Raw genomic sequence first — 25,571 nt, forward strand, 5'->3', positions numbered from 1 at the left:
TTCTGAATTACCCCCTTTTTGAAAAGGGTGGGCTTTACGCCGCTACCCGTGGAGCGCCCCTCATGCATAATTATAGCTGTCAACTTTTCTACTTTCGGTTTGCTGAGAAATAGTTCTCTGCTATTCATTCTTATAGCTTAATATTCGCTCGTTTTTTCTTGCAAAGCTTTATGAACAGTAGAAAACGAAGTATTATTAGTGCACAAATGTTCCAAAAAATAATGAAAACACTTTATTTTAACCAAATTACTACGCCGCTATTTATAGAATGAAAATTTGGAAGGTCAAATGTACAGCAAAACAAATGTGGATACTCATTTGATTTTAACCATTCTTCTTAGTTATATATTTTTTTTTAAACATTTTTTTACATAATTTACTGAAGTCCAGTGTTCTGTTTTGACCAAGGCAAGTACTGTACATGTAACAACAAAGGATTTTAAAAGTAGTTCTGAAAATTGATATTTTCACTCCTTATTTTGCAGTGAAAATATCAAATTGATATTTTCACTGTTGTTATTTCACTTTTAAAACCCCATATTTCATCATAAAGCATGAAAGAAAATAACGTTCTTAAATAAAGCCTGATAATAAAAAAGCTTCCCTACCCTACCTATTTTTGAAAAGGATTTAACCCTAACCAAACCAATTTCTTTTGGCCCTAATAAAATGTATGTATTTTTTATTTGATGCAATATTAAAAACAAACACAATACAACTGTTATATAACATGTACAATGTCATGTAATTTAAAAACAAAAAAAAAGTGATATTCTACACAAAAATGTATAGAAAATATATTTGTTTCTAAGGATGGATGTTATAATCATTACATTGCACGCAATGTCATTTTGCATCGAACAGACAGACAGACCTTTTGCTACGTTTTGACGGTTGCTTTAAAGGTACTCGCTCATGATTTTGGACCCAAAATTACTGCACGGTAATAACTATGAAAATTCTAATTGTTGTATTATTTTACTCTATAATATCGACATTGCAGAAAAAAAATCAAGTGCAAGAAAATATTTTGGTGTCAGTGGGAAGCGAACCCACGCCGGTAAAATCAAGAATAAAACCGACACATTAACCACTAGGCCACAATGACTTTACAGTGATAAATGTTTTGACATTTTAACAAAACATTGATAACATTACGTGATAATGGCAATGTAACAAACACGCAAACACGCAACAACGAATCGCTCAATCCGCTAAAAACAACTATTGAAAGTGTGGCATTTAAAGACAATATTTGAGCAGCATTTGCTGCTGTGATCCAGCTGTCAGTATCCTAATTTAAACACCACTTTTGAGATGCCACAGTTTATTTCAGTCTATTTCAGTATAACAGTCAGTTTCAATTCCTTAAAGAGAGGCCGATTGAAGTAAAATCAAAAGAAACTGTTCAAGCGCGGCTGCTTTGTGTGATAAGCCCGCCACTTTAGTAGTTTGTTCCACGTACAGTCGAATCTCGTTGGCTCGAACTCCCAGGGACCGACGAAAATACATCGAGCTACGAAAAAATCGAGCCAAACGGAAAGGCTTACCTTCAGTTTGAAGAAATCGGTCCTTTATATCCTGTTCGAGCCAACGAGGAATTCGAGCCAAGCAATTTCAGGCGAACGGGGTTCGACTGTAATACGTAAAAATAAGCCAAACAAAAGACAAACCAGCAATTCATAGACATAGACTATAATCTTAAAAAACAACAACATATTAACACTGTCTACAAAGGTTGAATAAAATAAGTAATGTGAACATTTAAATACATAGAAGAAAGAATAGTGTTCAAAAGTTCACACACTATATCCACTAATCTTCGGTGAACTATATCCGCATATACCATTGAACACACGACGTGAGCACTGCTGACAAACAACCACAAAAAGAGGGTAATAACGTAAATTGCTATCAAATTATCAAAAAAAAAGAAATATGATCAATCTCAATTCCCGCTAAAATAAAATGATATGAAAAAAATGTGTTGACATTTGAGTAATGACAATGACCTCGCAATATCGCGGTGTACCGCTTGTAAGTGAATTCATGAAGATTAATTAATAATACGACAGCATTCGCGATCATAAGGGCAAAAACACTGATATATATGTCAGCTGTACGCTAATATATACAACTCAGCTTATATAAACAGATAGAAATAACATTGAGGAATGATGGTGAAACAGTTTACAATTTGGCTTTCGGCGCTAATTCTTGGGATTAACAATTCTTATGGAAGAAGATTTGATTTGAAGTGTGTGACCTCGTGGTAAGTGTGTAAAATTTTGTTTGCGGCATTTTTCAGATGTTTCAATTATACGTGTAGCCTTGATATGAATAAAAAATACTTCCAGCTTATTTCTGACTAACTGACTCGATCATCAAGTTCAAATCTATGGTTTTCTGTTCTAAAGCAAGAAAGTGCAAGAACTTCACAAACTGTGTTTCAAGTCTAAGTAAGAGTTCATTTTGGCGATCTACGGAAACTTGAGCGAGCGCAGCGAGACCACAGGCCAAGAAAGCTGGTACTATTTTCTGTAGATCGCCAAAATGAACTCTAACTTATTTGTTGTTCGCAATAAGTTGACCCACAAGATCCGCCCTTTGTGTAGTCGTGTGTTGTTTTGGCGCGAAGGTTAACCACCCAGACGTTCGTTTCATCAAATGAGTGTCTGGCGATGGTAAATTGTCGCGGCTCATGAAAAAAGCAAATAAAATTGATTGATGTAAGTACAAAAAAATGGAAAGGCACCGAAACATGAACGTTTTATTATAATATACTTTGATGTTTCGGTGTTTTACCTTTTATTTTCGTTTAAAAATCAGCAAATTGTTGATATTTAGATTATTATATCTAGATGAGATTATAAGATCTAGGTTAAATTATAAGATCGAGCTGCGCTCGCTTCATTTTCTGAAGATCACAAATAATAACTCTAAAATATACGTGAATATGGCCTTGGTCTTACATCAAAATATCCTTCGGTTGGACTTGGTTTGGGATTATTATTTCACTTATATTCTTACTTACATTATCATTCAATAAATATTGGTTGGTGTAAATGCACCAGCCCTTTTCAATCCAATAGCTGTTAGTGGTTCTTTTCCCATTAATGACCTCCGGATTTGTGAGAGCGCAAATATAAATATATACTTCCCGTCAGTGCTCCGCTAGAACGAGATTTACGATAACATCAGGATTAACCGTTTGAATCTGGGGTCTACTTCAGTAATGTTCGGATGTGGGATCATTTGTGCTGTTCATGTACGTATCTGTTCTGTATTTTCCAGCACCAGCAGTGACGTAGACTCTGTAGCACGTGTTGTGTTTGGCGAGTCCCGGGGGGAGGCGTACAGGGGACAACTAGCGGTCGCTTACAGTGTGGTCAACAGAGTCAAACATCAGGCATATCCTAACACAGTTAGTAACATAAGCATTCTGCCTCTATGCGTTATATTCCCTTCAGATTCAGCATATTCTGCTTATAAGGAACTTATCGGGACATCCAAAATACCTTGTTTATTACTGGAGGTCGTTTATGATATTCTGCAACAACAATGTCAGTACAACTTCCGGTATATACATGTATTAACCCTTGCCACATGACCCAAAGGTTACGTCAGACTTACTTTATATATGAGGTACACAGGGGTTGTATAACTGTATTAACCCTGGTCAGATGACCCAAAGGTTACGCCAGACTTACTTTATATAAGATGTACACAGGGGTTGTATAACTGTATTAACCCTGGTCAGATGACCCAAAGGTTACGTCAGACTTGCTTTATATATGAGGTACACAGGGGTTGTATACATGTATTAACCCTGGTCAGATGACCCAAACGTTACGTCAGACTTACTTTATATATGAGGTACACAGGGGTTGTATACATGTATTAACTCTTGTCACATAACCCAAAGGTTACGTCGGACTTACTTTATATATGAGGTACACAGGGGTTGTATACATGTATTAACCCTGGTCAGATGACCCAAAGGTTACGCCAGACTTACTTTATATATGAGGTACACAGGGGCTGTATACATGTATTAACCCTGGTCAGATAACCCAAAGGTTACGTCAGACTTACTTTATATATGAGGTACACAGGGGTTGTATACATGTTTTAACCCTGGTCAGATAACCCAAAGGTTACGTCAGACTTACTTTATATATGAGGTACACAGGGGTTGTATACAGGTATTAACCCTTGTCACATGACCCAAAGGTTACGTCAGACTTGCTTTATATATGAGGTACACAAGGGTTGTATACATGTATTAACCCTGGTCAGATAACCCAAAGGTTACGTCAGACTTACTTTATATATGAGGTACACAGGGGTTGTATACAGGTATTAACCCTTGTCACATGACCCAAAGGTTACGTCAGACTTGCTTTATATATGAGGTACACAGGGGTTGTATACATGTTTTAACCCTGGTCAGATAACCCAAAGGTTACGTCGGACTTACTTTAAATATGAGGTACACAGGGGTTGTATGCATGTATAAACCCTGGTCAGATAACCCAAAGGTTACGTCGGATTTGCTTTATATATGAGGTACACAGGGGTTGTATACATGTATTAACCCTTGTCAGATGACCCAAAGGTTACGTCAGACTTACTTTAAATATGAGGTACACAGGGGTTGTATACATGTATTAACCCTGGTCAGATGACCCAAAGGTTACGTCGGATTTACTTTATATATGAGGTACACAGGGGTTGTATACATGTATTAACCCTGGTCAGATAACCCAAAGGTTACGTCAGACTTACTTTATATATGAGGTACACAGGGGTTGTATACAGGTATTAACCCTTGTCACATGACCCAAAGGTTACGTCAGACTTGCTTTATATAAGAGGTACACAGGGGTTGTATACATGTATTAACCCTGGTCAGATAACCCAAAGGTTACGTCGGATTTACTTTATATAAGAGGTACACAGGGGTTGTATACATGTATTAACCCTTGTCAGATGACCCAAAGGTTTCGTCGGATTTACTTTATATAAGAGGTACACAGGGGTTGTATACATGTATTAACCCTGGTCAGATAACCCAAAGGTAACGTCGGATTTACTTTATATAAGAGGTACACAGGGGTTGTATACATGTATTAACCCTTGTCAGATGACCCAAAGGTTACGTCAGACTTACTTTATATATGAGGTACACAGGGGTTGTATACATGTATTAACCCTGGTCAGATGACCCAAAGGTTACGTCAGACTTACTTTAAATATGAGGTACACAGGGGCCTGGTCAGATGACCCAAAGGTTACGTCAGACTTACTTTAAATATGAGGTACACAGGGGTAGTATACATGTATTAACCCTGGTCAGATGACCCAAAGGTTACGTCAGACTTGCTTTATATATGAGGTACACAGGGGTTGTATACATGTATTAACCCTGGTCAGATGACCCAAAGGTTACGTCAGACTTACTTTATATATGAGGTACACAGGGGTTGTATACATGTATTAACCCTGGTCAGATGACCCAAAGGTTACGTCGGACTTTCTTGAAATATGAGGTACACAGGGGTTGTATACATGTATTAACCCTGGTCACATGACCCAAAGGTTACGTCGGACTTTCTTGAAATATGAGGTACACAGGGGTTGTATACAGGTATTAACCCTGGTCAGATGACCCAAAGGTTACGTCAGACTTGCTTTATATATGAGGTACACAGGGGTTGTATAAATGTATTAACCCTGGTCAGATAACCCAAAGGTAACGTCGGACTTACTTTAAAAATGAGGTACACAGGGGTTGTATACATACATGTATATCTTTCAGGACCATTGTCAATATGGTTCATGTTTAACTTTATTTATTTAACAACGATTGAGAAGAAAGTTTTATGAACTTATACTCAGTCACTCCCGTTGGCATGATGTTGCGCGAGAGCCTGATGTTCGGTTTTGGGGTGGGGTAGCGCCCGGAGAAAACCCATGTGTCTAGCTTGGTGACTGACATGCAGCGTAGTTAAATGTAAATAAATCTGACATTGTAACCGTTCATATACATCCGAGGTTGTTTCGAAGGAAAATGGCCGAGGTGATACTATTGCATGGGTTTAAACTTGTAGTTCCTGTTAACAAGTACATAACTCGGCGCTACTAATGTGTTACATAATGTACAATTCAAAACTGTACAGATTACATTTGAATAATGGGAACAGATTAGCTCTTTTATAACATTAGAATACATGCATTTCCTGCTCATACTTTTTTACACTTTTGTTTCAGATCCAAGATGTTCTATCAGCAACCTGGGGCAATGGAAAACATCACGAATACGAAACATTAGATCTACCAGGACACGATATGGCCTGGGTCAAGGCAAAACGCGAAAATAACGATGAATATCTGTACGCATTAATTGCGGCCAAGGAGGCGATCTGCGCATGCGCGGCTGATCCTACGAGGTGCGCAGTGAGCTTCTGCGCAGGAAACGGATGTATTAAAGACAATCAGTGGTATATTGCCACCAACAGAATGACAATCGGCAATCACCATTTTGCATGTAGAGTACCTGCCAATGGTTAGTTGACAGACAACCGAAAATTAGGTTATACTTAAATTCCTGCTTTTTTTTAACAATTTATACTATGCTGAAAAAAAACACTATATAAATGTAAACAGCATACGAACATCAACGGGCCACATTTTGTACGTAATTGTTTGTGTGTGTAAATATGAAAGTATATCGTACTGTTGAAATAATACTACACAGTTATTTACATGAAATGTATAATTGCCACCTTATTATTCAATACCTGTACGTTCTGACGGTGTGTCTGTTTTTTCCTGTATAAAGATGTTACACAAGTTTTCACCACGGCCGGATACCAGAGGGGAACGCCTGTATTACCTGTACGGGTACGTGTATGCACATGTACAAGTTGTACAGATGTTTTTAAATCCCGCTTTCAACCACGTGGTTTGTTTCAGAAACAGTCTAGCTGAGCCTGGGAGACAAAAAATAAATAAAAAATAAGCATATGATTAAGGTATAGATAGAAAAATTCCACAGTTAAAATAGCGCCAAAATATCTTATCTGTACCTGAATCATATACTCGGAGCACAAAAGTCAAATGAGTTAAACGCAATAATGCATCTTAAAAAAGAGTTGCCTCAACCTATTTTTTGCGCCTTTAATGGTAAATCCGGAGTTACCCCAAAATACCAAACTCCAAGTTTTTTTATCTGTTTTGCCACTCAACATTGGAATCATGACACTTAAAAGCCGTTTCTACGTTTTAAATATGATAAATTGTGGATTTTGGAATTTTCGATAAAAAAGGCTATGGAAGGACATGGGGTCATCGTGGACTAACTTGTTTTCTGCATGATTTATTGTAAAATCGTGTGTTTGAATGACATTGTTTTGTTATTTTAATTATCAAATAGTTAAATTATGTTAAAAAAGATTAGAAAAAGTTATTATGAGCGCAAATATGTAAATAAAGAGCACAAACAGTTTTATACGGTAAAAAATCAATGGTCTGCATTAATCAGCCAACTCCCGGTCATAACTTGCATTTGCCATTTCCTAAATCACTATATATACAAATTGCGGTTACTTTGCAGAAACCCCTCGATAAATCATTGCTTATAAGCTATCCGGGGGTAAGATATTAATTTTGCTTTCAGCTATGGTAACTTTATGCTAGGAATCACCGAAAAGTCCAGCTATCTGGCGGTGCACATTAGAGTATGAAAATAGGGTGGGGCCATACCGAAAAAGTCCAGCTATCTGGTGGTGCACATATGAGTATGAAAATAGGGTGGGGCCATACCGAAAAAGTCCAGCTATCTGGTGGTGCACATATGAGTATGAAAATAGGGTGGGGCCATACCGAAAAAGTCCAGCTATCTGGTGGTGCACATATGAGTATGAAAATAGGGTGGGGACATACCGAAAAAGTCCAGCTATTTGGTGGTGCACATATGAGTATGAAAATAGGGTGGGGCCATACCGAAAAAGTCCAGCTATCTGGTTGTGCACATATGAGTATGAAAATAGGGTGGGGCCATACCGAAAAAGTCCAGCTATCTGGTGGTGCATATATGAGTATGAAAATAGGGTGGGGCCATACCGAAAAAGTCCAGCTATCTGGCGGTGCACGTAGGAGTATGAAAACAGGGTGGGGCCATACCGAAAAAGTCCAGCTATCTGGCGGTGCACATATGAGTATGAAAGGAGAGTGCGGCTATACCGATAAAATCTAGCTATTTGGCGGTGCACATATAAGTATGAAAATAGGGTTGGGCCATACCAAAAGCCCAGCTATTTGGCGGTGTACGTAGGCGTATGAAAAGAGGCAGCGGCTATACCGATAAAATCTAGCTATTTGGCGGTGCACATATAAGTATGAAAAAAGGGTGGGGCCATACCGAAAAAGTCCAGCTATTTGGCGGTGCACGTAGGAGTATGAAAATAAGGTTGGGCCATACCGAAAAGCCCAGCTATCTGGCGGTGCACGTAGGAGTATGAAGACAGGGTGGGGCCATACCGAGGAAGCCCAGGTATCTGGCGGTGCACATATGAGTATAAAAATAGGTGTAGTGGTGTCTGATATGCTCTACAGGATCTGATAAGCTCCGCCTACCAGCTAGTCGTCATCGAATAGCTTTCACTGCATTACATTCATGTATTTCAATAATCAAGGTTACTTGTTGTTAAACTGTTGTACCGAATAAACCTATTATACAAATCCCGTTTCGTGTCTGACTTGCCCTTTACATACACACACAAGGATCTGTTACTGAATGTTCTTATTATACATAGCACAGAACAATACAATAGGATGCGGCCATACCGAGAAAGCCCAGCTTTTCGGTTTGTATGAGGCAGTTTTTTATGAGATTAAGATCGAAAATCAAACTGCCTGAACTGGAAGCTCGATGGTCTGAGGGATTAAAAAGTAAATAATAATATGAATGTAATATAAAAAAAATATAAGAAGAAGAAGAGAACAGCTTTGATTTTTTTTCAAAATCATTTTCATCATTTAATGAATAAGAAAAGAATCATTTGAATGTGTGTTATATAGCTTAGCCTAAAGTTCAAAAGCTAAACTGTTAATTTTTCACTAAACATGTTATCTGAGCTAGAAGGTATATATATGAGTATCAGCTTCAGGAAAGCAGTGATTTAAGTAGCATCATGCACCTATATGCCGCCTGTTGAGCAACCTGTTTAGAGTATACATTTATCTACGCAACTGTTTTGAAATAAACACCTGGTTTTATTCACTGTTACTGTTTTGTTCTTAATATAAACATTTTTATCAAATGCGATGCAGCCATGCATAACCTTTAGAAGTTGTTTTGCAACGTTTTGTTGTTACTTTAAATATTCTCTTAATAATAAAAAAACAACAACATTGGTATCCAATATATGGTAAAGAAACCCTAATGAAACTTGATTATAGTCTAATGCTTTAATAGTATGCAAATTGTATCATTATTTTAAGAATGGTGTACAGCCAATTAGCAATAATACTATTTTGCTCTCAGGGATAATGTAGTTTTTTTCTCTCTAGGCTTTCATCCACTCATATCAGGGCTTTCATTTGAACATTGCGCATCCAAAGTATCTTGTATTTTGATAATTTGAAATTCAAGACCAAGTGTCAAAATAAAAATCAACTTAGATGGATAACTGTTTATTTGCAAAGATTATCGGGCGCATTTTTTTCCTTGAAAAGATGTATGAGACATTGGAGAGATTTATACTTATGAACTAGTACAAAAAAAACTACAGCGACAGATCAACATGTCTCTCATTTCATCATAAAAAATACATGATACATATTTTTATTAAAATTGAACAGTGGAAAATTAAACACTACAATAAAATTCATGATAAGAGGGGAGGTCACAGCGTTGTATTGTTGTTTTGAAAAATAATGGTGTAAGATAACCTTTAAATCGCGATAATCACAAACGTAATATATTTTTTATTGAAAACAATTGCGCGTCATTGGAAACAAACAATTATTATTTCTGAAAAATGATATTCGAATATGTATTATAAGAGGTAGTTAAAACCAATCTGTTTTAGTTAAAATAGTTTGGTATAGACATATAAGTCCTTATTTTAATTTAAAATAAAAATACGAATATTGCATTTGAATTATAGCTAATGCTAGTGTGGATTGTTTCATTTCCAGATATGAATGGTTATAATTAATCCCTACAAAACTAGTCCAAAAAGAATTGTTCTCATATCTGACTTTCCTTAGCACCCATCCACCTTTCCAACCCCCTGCATTATCCACAGCAATAATGTTTTATATTGAAGCTGAAACTGTGAGGAAGACGGTTCTTACAATAACCCCTAGCCACAATATATAAATGTAGTGAGTGTGGTTATGAACCAGCCATGTAATCAGCTCAATTGGTTAGAGCACCGTGCATGTGTTTTGGCAGTCATGAATTTGAGTCCTGTACCTGGCTCATTTTACCTCCCAGGTTTACTTAATATATTGCTCGTTCAAAGAAACTTTTTAATCATGAAGTTTTTATTATGATGCCCTGTAACCCCTCACTTTTTACTAAATATCTTTGTATTGTCCAAAATTATAAAAGTTTCTCTGGAGGACCATTACTGGTGTCATGGCTCCATCGTTTACCAGCAACTGTTTGTGTTTATGTCTAATACTGTCAATGTCGTATTAGACGTGCCAGGCTCCTGTCTTTTTGAGACTCTTGCGCACTACATAAGAAACTTTTTACCCATTCAACAAACTAAATATCTGCTGAATTTGATGATCAGTCATGACTGTGTAGAGTAGTGACTTTGTTTATCACCTATAGAAAGTAGGCAGTGTTAAAAGCAAGTGACTGACAAATCAGCAATTTGTATCTGCTATAGTGTAACTGTACACACCTGCTGGTGTGTAAATCAATAAAATGGTCCACCTAACACAGTCATGGTTTCAATAAATTAATACTCAAATTTCGGCAAGAATGAAAAATAAGCTTGTCCCTTATCAAAGAAAAAGTCAAGGAACTGTCATTGCTTTAGTGCCGTTGATGTAAGCAGTTGCAGCATCTTGCAGAAACTTTATCCTTGGTTATAACATAAAAATAGGTTCAAGATATTCAACAAAAAGTTGTTACTTATGTTGCTTTAAGGCAATATGCACATGTATAGTAAGGCTCATATCTATGGCTTTATAAATAGTTGAGTTATTCCAATGGTTTTGCAAAAAAAAACAGATTTGCTCTTAAATGCTATCGTTAGAAGTGTTTAACAATCTGTTATTATTAATACTTTGACATTAACAGATGTTTCCGTCTTATTGTAGGTGAGGCAAGCCTTTTGATGGAGATTTTATTGTCACCCTCCCCCAGCAGCTCCCGCGTTGTGGGAACATACCACATCACAGACAGCCATGTCCATCGGGCTAAACGACCTAGGTAGGAAAGTCTTCTTAAGTTTGTTTAAATCGTATTGCTCACTTTGTAATTAGTTCATTAACATTTCATTTAATATGCTCTACTTATGTCTCCTGGAGGCCTGCCCTTCCACCTTTGTATGGATGTCTGTATGGGCACCCTTCTTCCACGGTTGAGACCAGCACCTAAACACCTCATGCCTTTACAGAATTAAGTGCCTAAGAAAATTAAATACTCCATTTGTTTTGATATATATATAAACTCAAAATCAAAGTGTACAAATCTTTGCAGCGCAATACAATGTGTTCTTTTCCTCCTTCCTGTCCCTCTTTTACAGCACTCTGTCCTTTTTAAATCCTGGCTTAAACCTTGAACATGAATATTTTAGTAACATACAAAAATGTACATGTACTGAATGACCCTTTTTGTTACCATCAAAATGATACATTTTATTCAATATCGCCATCATAAAGAAATTTAAACCAGCATTTCACATGCTCCTGTCGGCTTATGATTGTTTTATGGGCTATTTGTGTTTCCTTTTAATGGTAGATTACCGTTTTATGTATCGATCAGGAACCCTTGTTTGCAGAATAAATTATGATGAAGGCTTGCAGTTGTTCCAATATCTTGATGACAATGAGTTGTAAATCTGCATTGAGGAGATGGAAGCTTATTTCATTTTCTTGTAGTTTTTAGAAAAATCGGACCAATTTTGTTGAATGTATTTTATAAGGTGGATAATAAACAGTATGTTTTAGTGTTAGATCCAGGCAGTATATTTCACAAAGTGAGCACCAAAATCTATATATACTTCATGGGTGGAATATTTACTGTATTTGTATGGAGTGAAAAATTTGCGACTGAAAAAAATCTATTTATTACAGTCATTGAAATTTCACTTCAAATGAACATAAGTCCAACATCTTAATCTAGGGCTTTGAACCAAAAAAATCAATAAGCCCTGCTATATAAAATCCAGAATTCAGCTAGCCCGGGCTATTTTATTGCGTTATTTTTGATTACTGTATTATATGCCTAAAAAGGCTATAAAATGACAATTAATTTAAGTTTATCGGACGGCACACCAAAAATTGTATGTGAAAGTTAGGTTATTACAAAAATGACATTGTTGAAATTGTGTTTCAGCCCAATGTGTTTGCTTTGATTTCGACTTGAAAACAGGCTAAAATTTCAATACAGTGACAAATATCAAATTGATATTTTCACTGTTTGAAACTGTGAAATATTAATTTTATTTCAATCATATTTTTTTTAACACCACTGGACACCATACATGTATAATAAATATAAGACCTTTCAATGATTTACAATCCAAAACAACAAAAAATATGAAATAGGTGGAGGAAAAATTATAAAGCAGCAATTTTGTTTGTGCTCCCACCATTTAGATATTTGCACAAATTATAATGAGAAAGTTCATAATATTAAATTTTGTCACATTAAGCCACTACCCTCACATAAAGCTGCCATCATTGCTATACAATTTTTTGCCTGTTTCAATTGATGACTCAACCATACCCCAGGGCCTCAATGTTTTATTGTTCAACTTTTCACTTTCCAAACAAGGATTATGACTGATTATTTATGATCCATGGTTCTTCAATGGTCCACAATTTTGTTAAATCTTTCTATAAAGGAAACTGCAGGAGATAACAAGTGTTATTGTTTTATTTATAAATAGTGACGGTGGTTGGAATAAAAAATGTAAAAGAATTGTAAAATTAAGTGAAAAAAAAAAACATTGTTGGAGAGTGCATAATGGTTTTAAATATTTTATATCTAAATAATGAAATAATTTTTGGTTTTAATTGTAATTAATGAAGTTAATTAAAATAGACGACCTTCTTGTTACTAAATTTGAAGAATTATAAGTGACAGTGTCTGCATCTGTTGAAACTATGGTGAAACAGGGGGGAATTTAAAAAAAGAAACAGTAAATTGTGAAATAATAGCAAAAAATCGGTTTAGTGGGTCACACCTTTATACAAGTCCATGATAAAAAATGGTAAATTTGTAACCATGATATGTTGGGATTGGAATTATTGAAAGAATGAGCAAGACTGAGTCCCAAAGTTCTTACGGCAGTGGTGCAGCTCCATCAAGGGAACCTATCAAAGTGTTTGTTTTTAGCAGAAGGTGAGTAGTCAGAACAGCATTAACTAGGCCTAATAGTTTGGCATTTCCTGACCCACTTTCAAACCTGCCATCTGAATGATTTTTAACCTTTCTTTGGCTTTTCGTTTCTTGTGGCCTTACATTTAGTTTTTGTTTTAAACAATACAACATAAATTTCAATACAAATAATTAAGAATTTGGTCGTTAGCTAAAAACTTATAAAGATCATTTTCTATGGCATGAAACATTTATGTTTGTCATGTGTGTGTCTTATTGATTTGAAAACATGTGTTTTCTCGAAAATGAATAATTTACTGTAGTTGTGAAGGTATACTGAGGTTTTAGCTATTGTCTAAGGTATAATCAGACAAATTTCATTAGCGCACCAGTCCATTGTAACCACGGCCCCCCAGGTCCGGGGTATACCGGGAATGGCAGGGGAAATGGGCCGTGTTTTTACCTTCCAGGTAGTGCCAAGTAAATGCAGTGGTTTTGTTTTTGCACCGAAAATAGCGGGGAATTGGCCTTACTTAGCATGTCCCCAGGGTGCGGGGGCATTTGGCGGGGTTTTTACCAGCAATTTGTTTCAGCAGGGTAGGGATTTTACGTGGGATTGGCTGAACCAAAAGTCAAAGTCCTTACTATTCAATGGACCTAGGCAGGCTGGGTTACAATTGACTGGTGCATAACGATCATAAAATTGAAACAAAGTTTAAATCAGATATAATTGAAAGTGTCATCATTATGAAGATGGTCACATTTATTACAAAAACATCTATGTCTTATACATTTGAAAAGTTTCCAACATATTGATGGACAAAAAAAAAAGAAAGAAAAAGGATTCAGTTTTCTTACATTCACAGCGCCAAATTGTATATATAATGTTATCACAGGATAAAATTAATCATATGATTATACATGTTTTATGTTCTTTAAGTTAACAAATAAAGTTTTGACAAAAATCAGTTGTTCATGATCATGATGGTGTATCGTCAATACTGAGCACACCCCAATGACTGTTCGACTATATACAAGGGCTGTCATTTCTTAATGCATTTGATGCCAAAACGATAAATATTGCCCTCTGTTATCATAGAAGGCGGTGTTGTCATGCAAACTCTTTATCCATTAAGGTAACTTTTACTCATAGTCAAATGAAACTTGGTTCACCTGTTACCAGAGATAATATCTACAGGGGAAGCAACTGGCAATAGTAATTGTTGAGTTATTCCCCCTTTTTAAACAGTAAAATAACAGCGAAGCATTTAATTGCTTCACGTTGCTCTTGTTTTTCATGCAATTATTTATAATTATCTTCTGTAATTCAATATATAAATTGTAAATTAAGTTTAAGAATTTAGCTTACTGGTATTTTTTTAGTAACAGAAATTAACTAGAAAATTTAAAAAGGTGCGCATAAGTTTGAATAATATATTTTAAAATAAAATAAAAGTTGTTATCTACATAATTTTATGCATCCATAAGATTTGAATATGTTACGTCTAAAAGCAATAATTTTGGATAACCTCGTACATTTCCGTTTTGAGATCATTTTCTCAAAGGAAAGTACTTGAATCAGGAACTTAAAATATATAAAGCAAAGATTCCCATCAACACCCTGCGCCCGCTCGAGTAGTGTATAGCTTGAGGAAAAGCGTATACCTGTCATGTGCCTGGTGTCCCATTTTTGTGCCCACCTGAGCAGTCTTACGACGACTCTTCTTTAATAGTTTTCAAGGTTTCCTTAATGTGAAAAGATATGAAATTACAGTGTTACTTCATACCTTTCACATTAAGTCTTAGAACCCTGAAAACCTTACTGTTTTAGAACAAGTTAGAACACTTTTCCTCAATATTTAAATGTAAAGATACAGTTTAAATATTAACTTTAGTCCAACTAGTTTAAGCTCTATTAAAGGGTCATTCAATAGCGCCATCAGTAATTGAGCTATCTCATTTCTTTGATTTATTACTCAATTAATGAACATTGGCTATTTGGACATATCTTGTTTAAGATGGAAACTATGGATAGCTTTCTCTGGACATTCTAAAGGTTTTAGTGATCAAATGTTTGAACGCGACAGAAAGAAATACTTGTTATGATTTTTGGGAATGGCTGTGTTTTCATGTATTGATTTCAATATAAAAATAATGTCTCAAAATATTTTCTTAAACTTATAAAACCATTATATTTGAGGTCTTAAGCTCATACTTATAATATAGCATAGCAAAATGCAAGGAGCAGATAAACTTAGCTGTAAGATTGTCTACTTTGACGGCTGTGGAATAGTTAATTTGATGAAAATTAGTGGTATTTTATGTAGAAATCTTGTGAAAGAAGACTGCAAAATGATAAGGCACTTCAAATCAAAAAGATAAATGGACAAGTACAAGTTTGTTTGAAAATCAGTCCATTTGTTATCTGTTTGAAAAAGGAAAGTGATTAGATCGGCATTCAAATACATTGTCATCATATCTAGTGTGACAGATATTAACATTTAATGCAGATTTCTGGATGGTTTTTAAGCATGGACTGTATGGCATTTAAAAATTCTGCAAATCAAATATGAGTTATGTGAAATGTTTAAAAAAAAGCTGGATTTTTAAGACTGTTTACTGGGATGAAAGCCTGTTGAATTATTTATTACTAATAGAGCAGGATTATGTAAAAAATTGTCATTTCTGACTGCACTATAATTGGACCATCGTACCATGTTTGAGAGGATTTCCTATGTTTTCGTATCTACATTAACTAACACTTAACAGAACAGTGAAGCCAGTAGGCGGAGTGTTATCGTTCAGTAACTAGCATGCAAATAAATAACAACGCTACTCATCAAACATTGTCCTTGACAACATATGGTACAGAATGGTTACTATGATCACCCCCTACCCTAGGGATTGAAATTTTACACTCCTGCTTCAGCACTCATGTATAATTTCAATAACTTGAGTTTTGGGTGCATTCAGTAATTTATAGCATACAAATTAGTAACAATATTAGATGAGCTTCTAACAGATTCTTCGATGTTTCTACGTTCAAATTAGACAATATGATTGTACATGTATGTTGAAATGGAAAACTATGGACATGTCATGATGTTCTCTCATAGAAGGTAAACTTTAAAACTATGTTAAATTATATATATGTCATTTCTACATACCTCTGTATTTGATAATTTCAAAATTTTGTTTCATCATTAACTTGGTTTATTAAGTGGGTAATTAAATGGTTCATACACAGTGGCAGATCCAAGAATTCATAACTAGGGGGGCAACCGTCAAACAGCCTCAGTATTTTATTTCACTGAGGTATTGAAATGCCATCACATGTAATATAAAATCGTTGATGCATTTCAACCCTTCATTCAAGTATACTTTTATAAATAAGTGGACATTCTTATAAAAAAACTATGTGTTTACAGTGTTTTAAATGTTAAGGTATCAATTTAAGGTTAAAATTAGGTGTTTTTAGGGTTTGTCTGCCAGCAAACTGGCTTTAAAATTGCCCCCCTGTTTGGACTGCCACTGCATACATGTGGGCTGACTTAGTCTAGAGACATGCGCACCAAACATGAAGATAGTTATCATTTATGTTCCCTTAACTAAACAAGTACCGGTAACTTGACAATTAAATTGTTATAAGTAGAGCAAAAAATAAACAAAAGAAAAACAAACAAAATTCATATTGAGTTCCTCCATTAATTTTTAAATGATTTAAAAAAAGCATATAATTAAAAAAATGTATACAAATACAAAAAATATAAGTAATAATTTGGTGCTTTTTAAACTGGAGAATTGTGGCCATGAAACTATTATTAAAGAAATAAAATGTTATCAAGAGTTTTAACTTAGTTTTTGTTATATGTACACAAATCATTATATGCTTTTCCTAATGTTCTGATCATTTAAGTCAAACATAATAATGCATTAAAATTAAAAAAGAGAATTTTTTGCATCAACCTATTATAATTGCATGACTGCCTCTTTCAGCTCAAGAAAACAATGTATTTTCATGACTGAAATATCAAGTCTAACGCAACCATGATCACATTCATTCATTGTGTATTTTTGTTGTCATAAGCCTAATGGATGAACTTAGCATGAATAATGAAATTCAATGCTTTTTGATCATTACCATGTTTTAGTTTCAATTTGAATTTTATATATATAGAATAACGATTTATTGTTATGCTGAGAGCAAATATTAGTCTTGGAATTAAGATTTCAGATTTATTGAAGCCATGAGGTTTAATAGACATCTAATTATAAGGTTTTGTAAACCAACTCCGATACTGACATTGTGATGTCCAATGTTTTTAGCAGTCCCAAGCCATGGCTTTAATACGGTAATGATCATTGAATTGGAAATCACTTATGTCTATGGCGTATTTTCATTGAAAATTGTGGCATTTAAATGTGAAATGAATTATAAAGCACACAACTATTGAGGTGAAATGATATTCGTCCAATATTATAATTAGTTGCATTTCATTCTTGTTAAATGAAAAAAAAGCGGCAGTTTTATAGTGTAAATGTGTATGTGTTAAATCAAAAACAGGATATTACATTCAATATAACTAATTGCTGGGTATTGCTCAATGTAGCAGTATTCATCATTGATGTGAAAGGACTTTGTGTTGAAATTATTTCGTTATAAAAACTTGAATGATGACAAAAATCCGATGGTTTTATACAACAGACGGAATTATTTACAGAGTGTAAGTTGTTAAGGTACTTAGATTTTGTGTAGTTAAGCAGGCACATATGCCACTTTGTGAGGCATTCTCGGCCACATTGCCTGACTGAGTCAGTCACTCTTTTGTTTCTGATCATTTCTGATCATTTCTGATCAATAACATTTGAATGACTTGTCTTAGAGTCCTCAAACTTGGTATGCTCATTTCTTTACCAAGACTTGGAACACTTGACTTATAATAACTCAAAAACCATTAAAAGACATTCACATGGATTTAATTAATTACCATTGGAAATAAGTGCAGCAAGGACCATAACTTGGGCTAAAATTTATAGAATTACCTCCCTTTACCAAATAAGAATTTTAAGCACCAAGATTTTAAACAAGAAAACATCAGTCTTGTTTTTGTTTTAAGTGTGCTTTTAGTCTGACCAATAAGTCAAATTGTGATTGAATTGATTTAATACAAACCTGAATTTCACTGTCACTTCTTTTTGAATATATGCATGAGCACCAACTGCAGTCCATGGAATACTTCACATGGAGAAGAAACATCATTTCTTTATTTGAAATCATCATGCCTTTGGGCTTTTAGAATTCTAATTGAAATTTGTATTTGTATCAGGGAGCACTTGGAAATCTCAATTCAATAAAATAATTTTTAATTCTGTAACCTGTAGCACTGGTGTCCTGAAATTTGAGTACCAAGGTCCATTTTAAAGGGGTGAATTAAATGTCATGGTACTAACTCACACAGATCAGAGAATATGTCAGTTATTCTGGCTGGTTAGCTCGGTAGAGCACCTTATTTGCAATCAGGCTCTCGGATTTGATCTCAAGGCTAAACAAACAAATAATACCTTCGTTGAGCCTCCAAAAAATTGAGCCAAGCGAGAATTCTTACCTTCAGTTTCAAGAAATGGGTACTCATCCTGACATCAAGTTAAAGCCAAAGAGGAATTTGAGCCAAACGAGTTTGAGCCAACAGCGTTTCAACTGTATATGTACAGGCAGATATTCAAGCATTTGCAACTCTGAGCTTTGAGCAAGACCTTTCTTTACTTTAACATGGGCCTTAAAAAAATTAAGTCTTTTGAAGAAAGGTGAGCAATTTCGGGCCCAAATGGTTCTCTTTGGGAAAACCTTTAATCATGTTTTATATACCCTAACACATAAATCAGAGCTAGAATTGCATAATCATTGACACAACATGTACACAAATTACAGTTCTAGAAAATGTGGGGGTCGGGACTCGAATCATACTTCATGTTTATGCTGCGTGAGTTTTAGTGGTCAACATTTTATTTTGTCCAATGAGAAGGCAGTATTTCTCAATATTTCAAATACATTTATTTCAGTAAATCAGCGGGCCATTATTGATTTAAATCAGGTGAAGTAATGGCTGGCCCATACAGTAGGTAGTTTACTCAATGAAATGTAGACCACTAAAATGTTAACAATTGTTAGTATGTACGTACATAAAATAGACGTTTATACAACTGTGTACATCAAACCATTTATTTGTTTAAGTTTATGTATACCAACAATCTTTGTCCATTTCTTTATTCTGATTTATGTGTTATGGTATATAAAACCATCAAACTTCTTTGTAAAAAAACTCACATTCATTTTGACGTATGAAAATAGAAGAAAAAATAGTTGTTCAATATTTCCCTTTAATAAGCCCAATCAATGGGAGTCGCTTTCAGATGTGGAGATTATACATATCAGGCTGGTTTACAGGGATGACAAGTGCATGTTTTAAATTGAAAATATTGATTGCACATGGTTTTAAAGACAGGAAGATTGATTGCATTGAAATCTAATTCATAATCAGGGAAATGCATCTCATGTAAGCGCAAAATAGACCATGTCAGATCACTTCATATTGATTAAGCAAATATAATCATTCTCTTTTTGTTGGATTTCTGTTCTACAATATTGACATTAGACATTTACAAATACACTTACTAAGTTCCTGTGCTTCAATATTCATGTCAGGTATTAGACTTGGCTGCAAAATTTATGATTTAAATTACTTCATGTTTTCTTTCAATCATTTGTATTTCTTTTATAAGATTTTTGTTTAATTTTAAAGCTAGTTATACATTAACTTGTAATTCAAAAAGCATAAATGGAATGTAAATGCTATCTTAATGGTATGCTTAAAAAATAAGATAAAAGAGTTTAGATTTTAAAGATACACTATTTCTCCCAAATAAGATTTAAAACATCTATTACAATAGTTTTAACATACCAAAAAGGATGAACAAATGTCGTAAACAATGATGAACACGCTTTATGATGGATTCTCAGCCTCACCTGAATACACCTCATGATTGATTCTCAGCCTCACCTGAATACACCTCATGATTGATTTTCAGCCTCACCTGAACACGCCCCATGACTGATTCTCAGCCTCAACTGAACACACCTCATGATTGATTCTCAGCCTCACCTGAATACACCTCATGATTGATTTTCAGCCTCACCTGAACACGCCCCATGATTCATTCTCAGCCTCACCTGAATACACCTCATGATTGATTCTCAGCCTCACCTGAATACACCTCATGATTGATTTTCAGCCTCACCTGAACACGCCCCATGATTGATTCTCAGCCTCACCTGAATACACCTCATGATTGATTCTCAGCCTCACCTGAATACACCTCATGATTGATTTCCAGCCTCACCTGAACACGCCTCATGATTGATTCTCAGCCTCACCTGAACAGGCCTCATGATTGATTTTCAGTCAAGGCACATGACGGTTTGGATGGTGGACACCCTTGTATTTGGTTTTCCCCATAACATACTTGACCACTCTGTGGCACAGTTACTTTATGCCAACAAGAATGACTAATATTATTTTGAAGTATCTTGTTTCAGAATCATTGTATAGTTTAAACTGAACCAGTTAAGTTTCAAAACAATTTATTTAATTTTCAGGTCAACTCCAGCCCACGCAACACGACCAACCTCATATGGTCATGTGACGTACATGCCTCCGGGGACAGCGACGACTGATGGTAGTCATAATGGCTTCTCCGCAAATCGGATTCGTAGACCAAAAACTGCAGCAGCTATTTTGGGAATCACTAGGGAGTAAATACTACAATAATATACATTTGTGACTGTACATTTTGCATCACAATAGTTTATATCTCCCCATTGTTGAGAAATTGAAATTAGCTAGTCTGCTTTTTCGAGAAAAACATTCTTAGATTTGGCATTGTCATCATAATCATTGTCAATGTCCCAAAATATAAGTCTTCAGGTCATAACTCAAAAAGATATTGTAATACAACTTCTAATACATTGTAGCCAGATATGATACAAACATGCATAGCAAGCGACATAACCATGCTTTTTATAACTGTTGAGTTATGCCCATTGTTGACTGAAAAAAACAACAGGCGAGTGTTGGGGTTTGCTCCATGGCAATCTGGTTTTGTTGGTAAACTTTGTGCATGTTTGTTTTGAAATCTTTCAAATGGTTTATTGTGAGACCAGTGTTGTAGTTTGTTATAGGTTAGTAGAAATTATGTTTTAATTTCTTCTTGTAGCTGTGACAGAGTGGCCCAGCTGGAGCATGAGCCCACACGTAGACACAACCTAGAAAACCACATGCCCGTAAAGAAGGCCAAACCCCCACCATGGCAGGCAAAAATTGACGTAAGTTGTGTTTGTAGACATGTTTTGAGGTTCATTTCCCACCCCAGTCTTAATCCATGGGCCATTTTATTAACTGGAACATGAGACATAATTGGTAGTAAGTTTGACACAAAATTTCCATCTATGCAGCATTTATTCCTTATTATCTAAGATGGAATACATAAATCATTGCGAAGACACAATCACAAAAACAAGTCATTCCAGTTAAAAAAATGTTAGGCAGTAACTTGCAGGCCAAAATTGATAGTTGAGACTACAATGAAGCATTTTTAGCTCGACTATTCGAAGAATAGGTGGGCTATACTACTCGCCCCGGCGTCGGTGTCGGCGTCGGCGTCCGGTTAAAGTTTTAGGGCAAGTTGGGATTTTCACTTATAAGTCCAATACCCTACATTCAATTGACTTAATACTTCACACAGTTGTTCAGTGCCATCACATGATGAGGTTAGATAACTCCATATTATTCTTTACACAGATTATGGCCCCTGATTGACTATGGAACTTAGGTTAAAGTTTTAGGGCAAGTTGGAATATTTATTAATAACTTCTATATCCTTTGTTTAATTGACTTAATACTTCACACAGTTGTTCAGGACCATCACACAATGAGGTTACATAACTCCATATTATCCTAAAGTTATGGCCCCTGATTGACTTAGGTTAAAGTTTGAGGGCAGGTTTAAGTTTTAGGTCAAGTTGGGATTTTCACTTAAAACTCCAATACCATTCATTCAATTGACTTAATACTTCACACAGATGTTCAGAGCCATCACATAATGAGGTAAGATAACTCCAAATTATCTTTTATACAAATTATGGCCCCTGATTGACTATGGAACTTAGGTTAAAGTTTTAGGGCAGGTTGGGATATTGTTTAATAACTTCTATACCCTTTATTCAATTGACTTAATACTTCACACAGTTGTTCAGGACCATTACAAAATGAGGTTACATAACTCCATATTATCCTAAATACAAGTTATGGCCCCTGATTGACTTATGTTAAAGTTTTAGGCAAGTAAAAGTTAAGGGCAAGTTGGGATTTTAATAAAAAAAACTTCTATACCGTTCATTAAATGAACTTAATAAAATTCAAAATTATTTATGACCATCTTACAACTAGAAACATAACTCCGTTTTAAGCCTAAATACAAATTATGGCCTTTGATTATTTTTTTTATTTTTTTATTTCCTTTGAAAGGCATATTTGTATATTCTTAACCACATTTTCATAACGGGAAATCAAGTTATTTGAATGACTTGCATCGTTGTTTGGGCGGGCTGGTGGGAGGGCAGCATTAAAGTCACCTTATGTATCGAATGATTTTAGTTAGGTTTGACATAAAGAGACCAAACTTGGTATTATTACATCGTTATTGTATTCTAAGTCAAAGTGGCGTAGTCGAGCGCGCTGTCTTACGACGGCTCTTGTTATTAGCTCCAGTTGATGTCAAGGAATTATGTCTTCCCCATTCATGTGGAAACACATTGTTTTGGCCCTGTTCCTTTGCCTGTACGACAGTCTGTCTGTCGGTACATCACACATTGTTTCTGCTGAATAACGATAGAACGCTCAATGGACCAAGGAACTTCAAACTTGGTATGTAGGTTGGTCATGATCAGTTAATGACCCCTATTGATTTTAAAATCAGTATGTCAAAGGTCAAGGTTCCGGTAACAGATTTTGATCAATAACAAAAGAACACTTGCTCCCAGGAACTCAATAACTCAAAATAACTTGAGTAGGATTGGGCCCTGGTACTTTATACTTGGTAGGCAAATTGGTCATGTCAAGAAAATGATCCCTTTTGATTTCGAGATCAGTAGGTCAAAGGTCAAGGGTGCTATGACCTTCAGGTGATAAATGGTTGGCGGTGACCTTAAGTAGAAAAATGGTGCACATATTTTCAGGCTGTGTCTCTTTCTCTACAGGTAGTTCGCATAGTCCCAGATTTTATTGATTTTTTAAATATCTTAATATTTTTAACCTTTACCCCCATGTGTCCTGTCTTAACATGGTCATTTAAATAATAATGCTTAGAACTGTTCATTACAACTTTAAAAACTTGATTGAAAGTCCATAATCTTGCTCCAATTTGAACAATTAATCTGTTTAAAATATTGACCAAAAATTAAAATCAATATGCTTCATGTCAGAAAATAGGAATAGAAAAGATATATGATATTTTGAACCATGCTGAGGCCAAAGTGAGTTGAGTAAGTTATTGAATAATTTAATGTATGTATTTTCAAGAAACTTTGTCCGCAATATAATTTATTTTTGCAACATGTAAAGAATTTCTGAGATTTGGTGTTTTCTAATCTACAAACAAATCAGCATTTATGTATTATAAATGCATTGAAAATAGCTACACAATTCATTTCCAATTAATTACATACCTAACAATGTTGTTACTTTAAGTAATTTTATATACTTCATAGGTAAAAGATTTATCTTTAATTTAAATTCTGAACCATGTATAATACAAACTTCTCAAACCAATTTTTTTATGTTAGTCAATACTAATTTTAGGCTTTACTGTGACAAAAGAAAATCAACTTTTGTTACTTTTTGCACATTTGTGATAAAACAAATTTCTTTTCAAATCCCAAACTGTTTAAATTTTGAAATTTCATTCCGTTTGTCTCTCTTACAGACAAGTTAACAAGTGTCTACAATATAAACAAATGGGCTGTATAGATCTTTTGTTTTGTACAAGACAAGGACCACTTATTTTGTTTGTAGTCATTTGTAAGCTTTCATTCAGGAGCTAAACTCATTCAAATATGTGCATTTCAGATATTTAATGACAGTTACCTTTTACAAAGACAGAGAGAATTTTCTCTGTATTTTTTATATGAAAGAAATGAAAATGAAACAAATGTGATGTTAAGAATAAGTTTTATTTCACTTATTTGGATTTTTATGTGGTGTAGTTGAATAGAATAGAACTATAGATTTTTTTTTTTAATATAATGGATAGTTTTAGTGGACTGTATTAAACAAGTATAAATTGATTTCATAGTCATTGGATAAGTATTAAAAAGTGTTTAGTATGAATAAGCTAAAAAATCGCAAAAAAGTGGAAGAGGTATTAAAACACATTTTCTCATTTTGTTTTATTTGACAATATTAAATGAATTATTGTTCAATGTACGGTATTAAAAATCTGATGTGAAATAACAATATAAAACTGATTCCTTCGTTAATGAGTATTGTAAAGAGATCACCGAAGACATATTGATGATGATGCAGTCATAGAAAATTAAGATCTGAACTCATATGCAAATCAGACTTGTAAATCACAATTTTTTTACTAGCCTGAATAAAAATTCACTAGCCTGAATATTTTTCTGATGTTTACGTCTTAAAATCACTGATAATTATGCGTTGTGAGATCACTTTTTACATGAACAAATAAAACACACAATATTTGTTTTTAATGACTTTTTATTCTTTTAAATTAATATTCGTTCGACTCTGGAATGCAAAAATACCAGCCTATCAATGGCCCCCTCCTATCCCATTTTTCTTTGTATTTCTTTTTATAAGTTTACCAGCCACCTCCATTTTTCATTTTTCCTGGCTGAGAGCCTTCCACGCCATTTTTCCTGGGA

General features: G+C 34.7%; 2 protein-coding genes across 5 annotated transcripts in view; both read left to right on the plus strand.

The window, feature by feature from the left end:
- The first annotated feature begins 2,114 nt into the window (after positions 1-2,114).
- LOC128239907 (uncharacterized) lies at positions 2,115-6,741 on the plus strand. Its single transcript, XM_052956352.1, has 3 exons — positions 2,115-2,272; positions 3,295-3,424; positions 6,274-6,741. The coding sequence occupies exons 1-3, from the start codon at positions 2,175-2,177 to the stop codon at positions 6,571-6,573; spliced, it is 528 nt and encodes a 175-aa protein (XP_052812312.1). The 5' UTR covers positions 2,115-2,174; the 3' UTR covers positions 6,574-6,741.
- Positions 6,742-9,990: 3,249 nt separating this feature from the next.
- LOC128241571 (flagellum-associated coiled-coil domain-containing protein 1-like) overlaps positions 9,991-25,571 on the plus strand; it is a 34,754-nt gene continuing 19,173 nt past the window's right edge. The window contains exons 1-4 of one of the 4 annotated variants that reach the window (XM_052958573.1): positions 9,991-10,073; positions 11,347-11,458; positions 21,228-21,383; positions 21,845-21,953. In XM_052958573.1, coding sequence (XP_052814533.1) covers positions 11,364-11,458; positions 21,228-21,383; positions 21,845-21,953 — 360 coding nt within the window. In that variant the 5' untranslated portion in view covers positions 9,991-10,073; positions 11,347-11,363. Of the gene's footprint in view, positions 10,074-11,346; positions 11,459-15,578; positions 16,693-17,931; positions 18,298-21,227; positions 21,384-21,844; positions 21,954-24,741; positions 25,046-25,571 lie in introns of those variants that run through there. The other 3 variants (XM_052958575.1, XM_052958574.1, XM_052958576.1) reach the window with 3 other exon arrangements.

This window comes from Mya arenaria, chromosome 7 (assembly GCF_026914265.1).
Source record: "Mya arenaria isolate MELC-2E11 chromosome 7, ASM2691426v1".
Taxonomy (NCBI): domain Eukaryota; kingdom Metazoa; phylum Mollusca; class Bivalvia; order Myida; family Myidae; genus Mya; species Mya arenaria.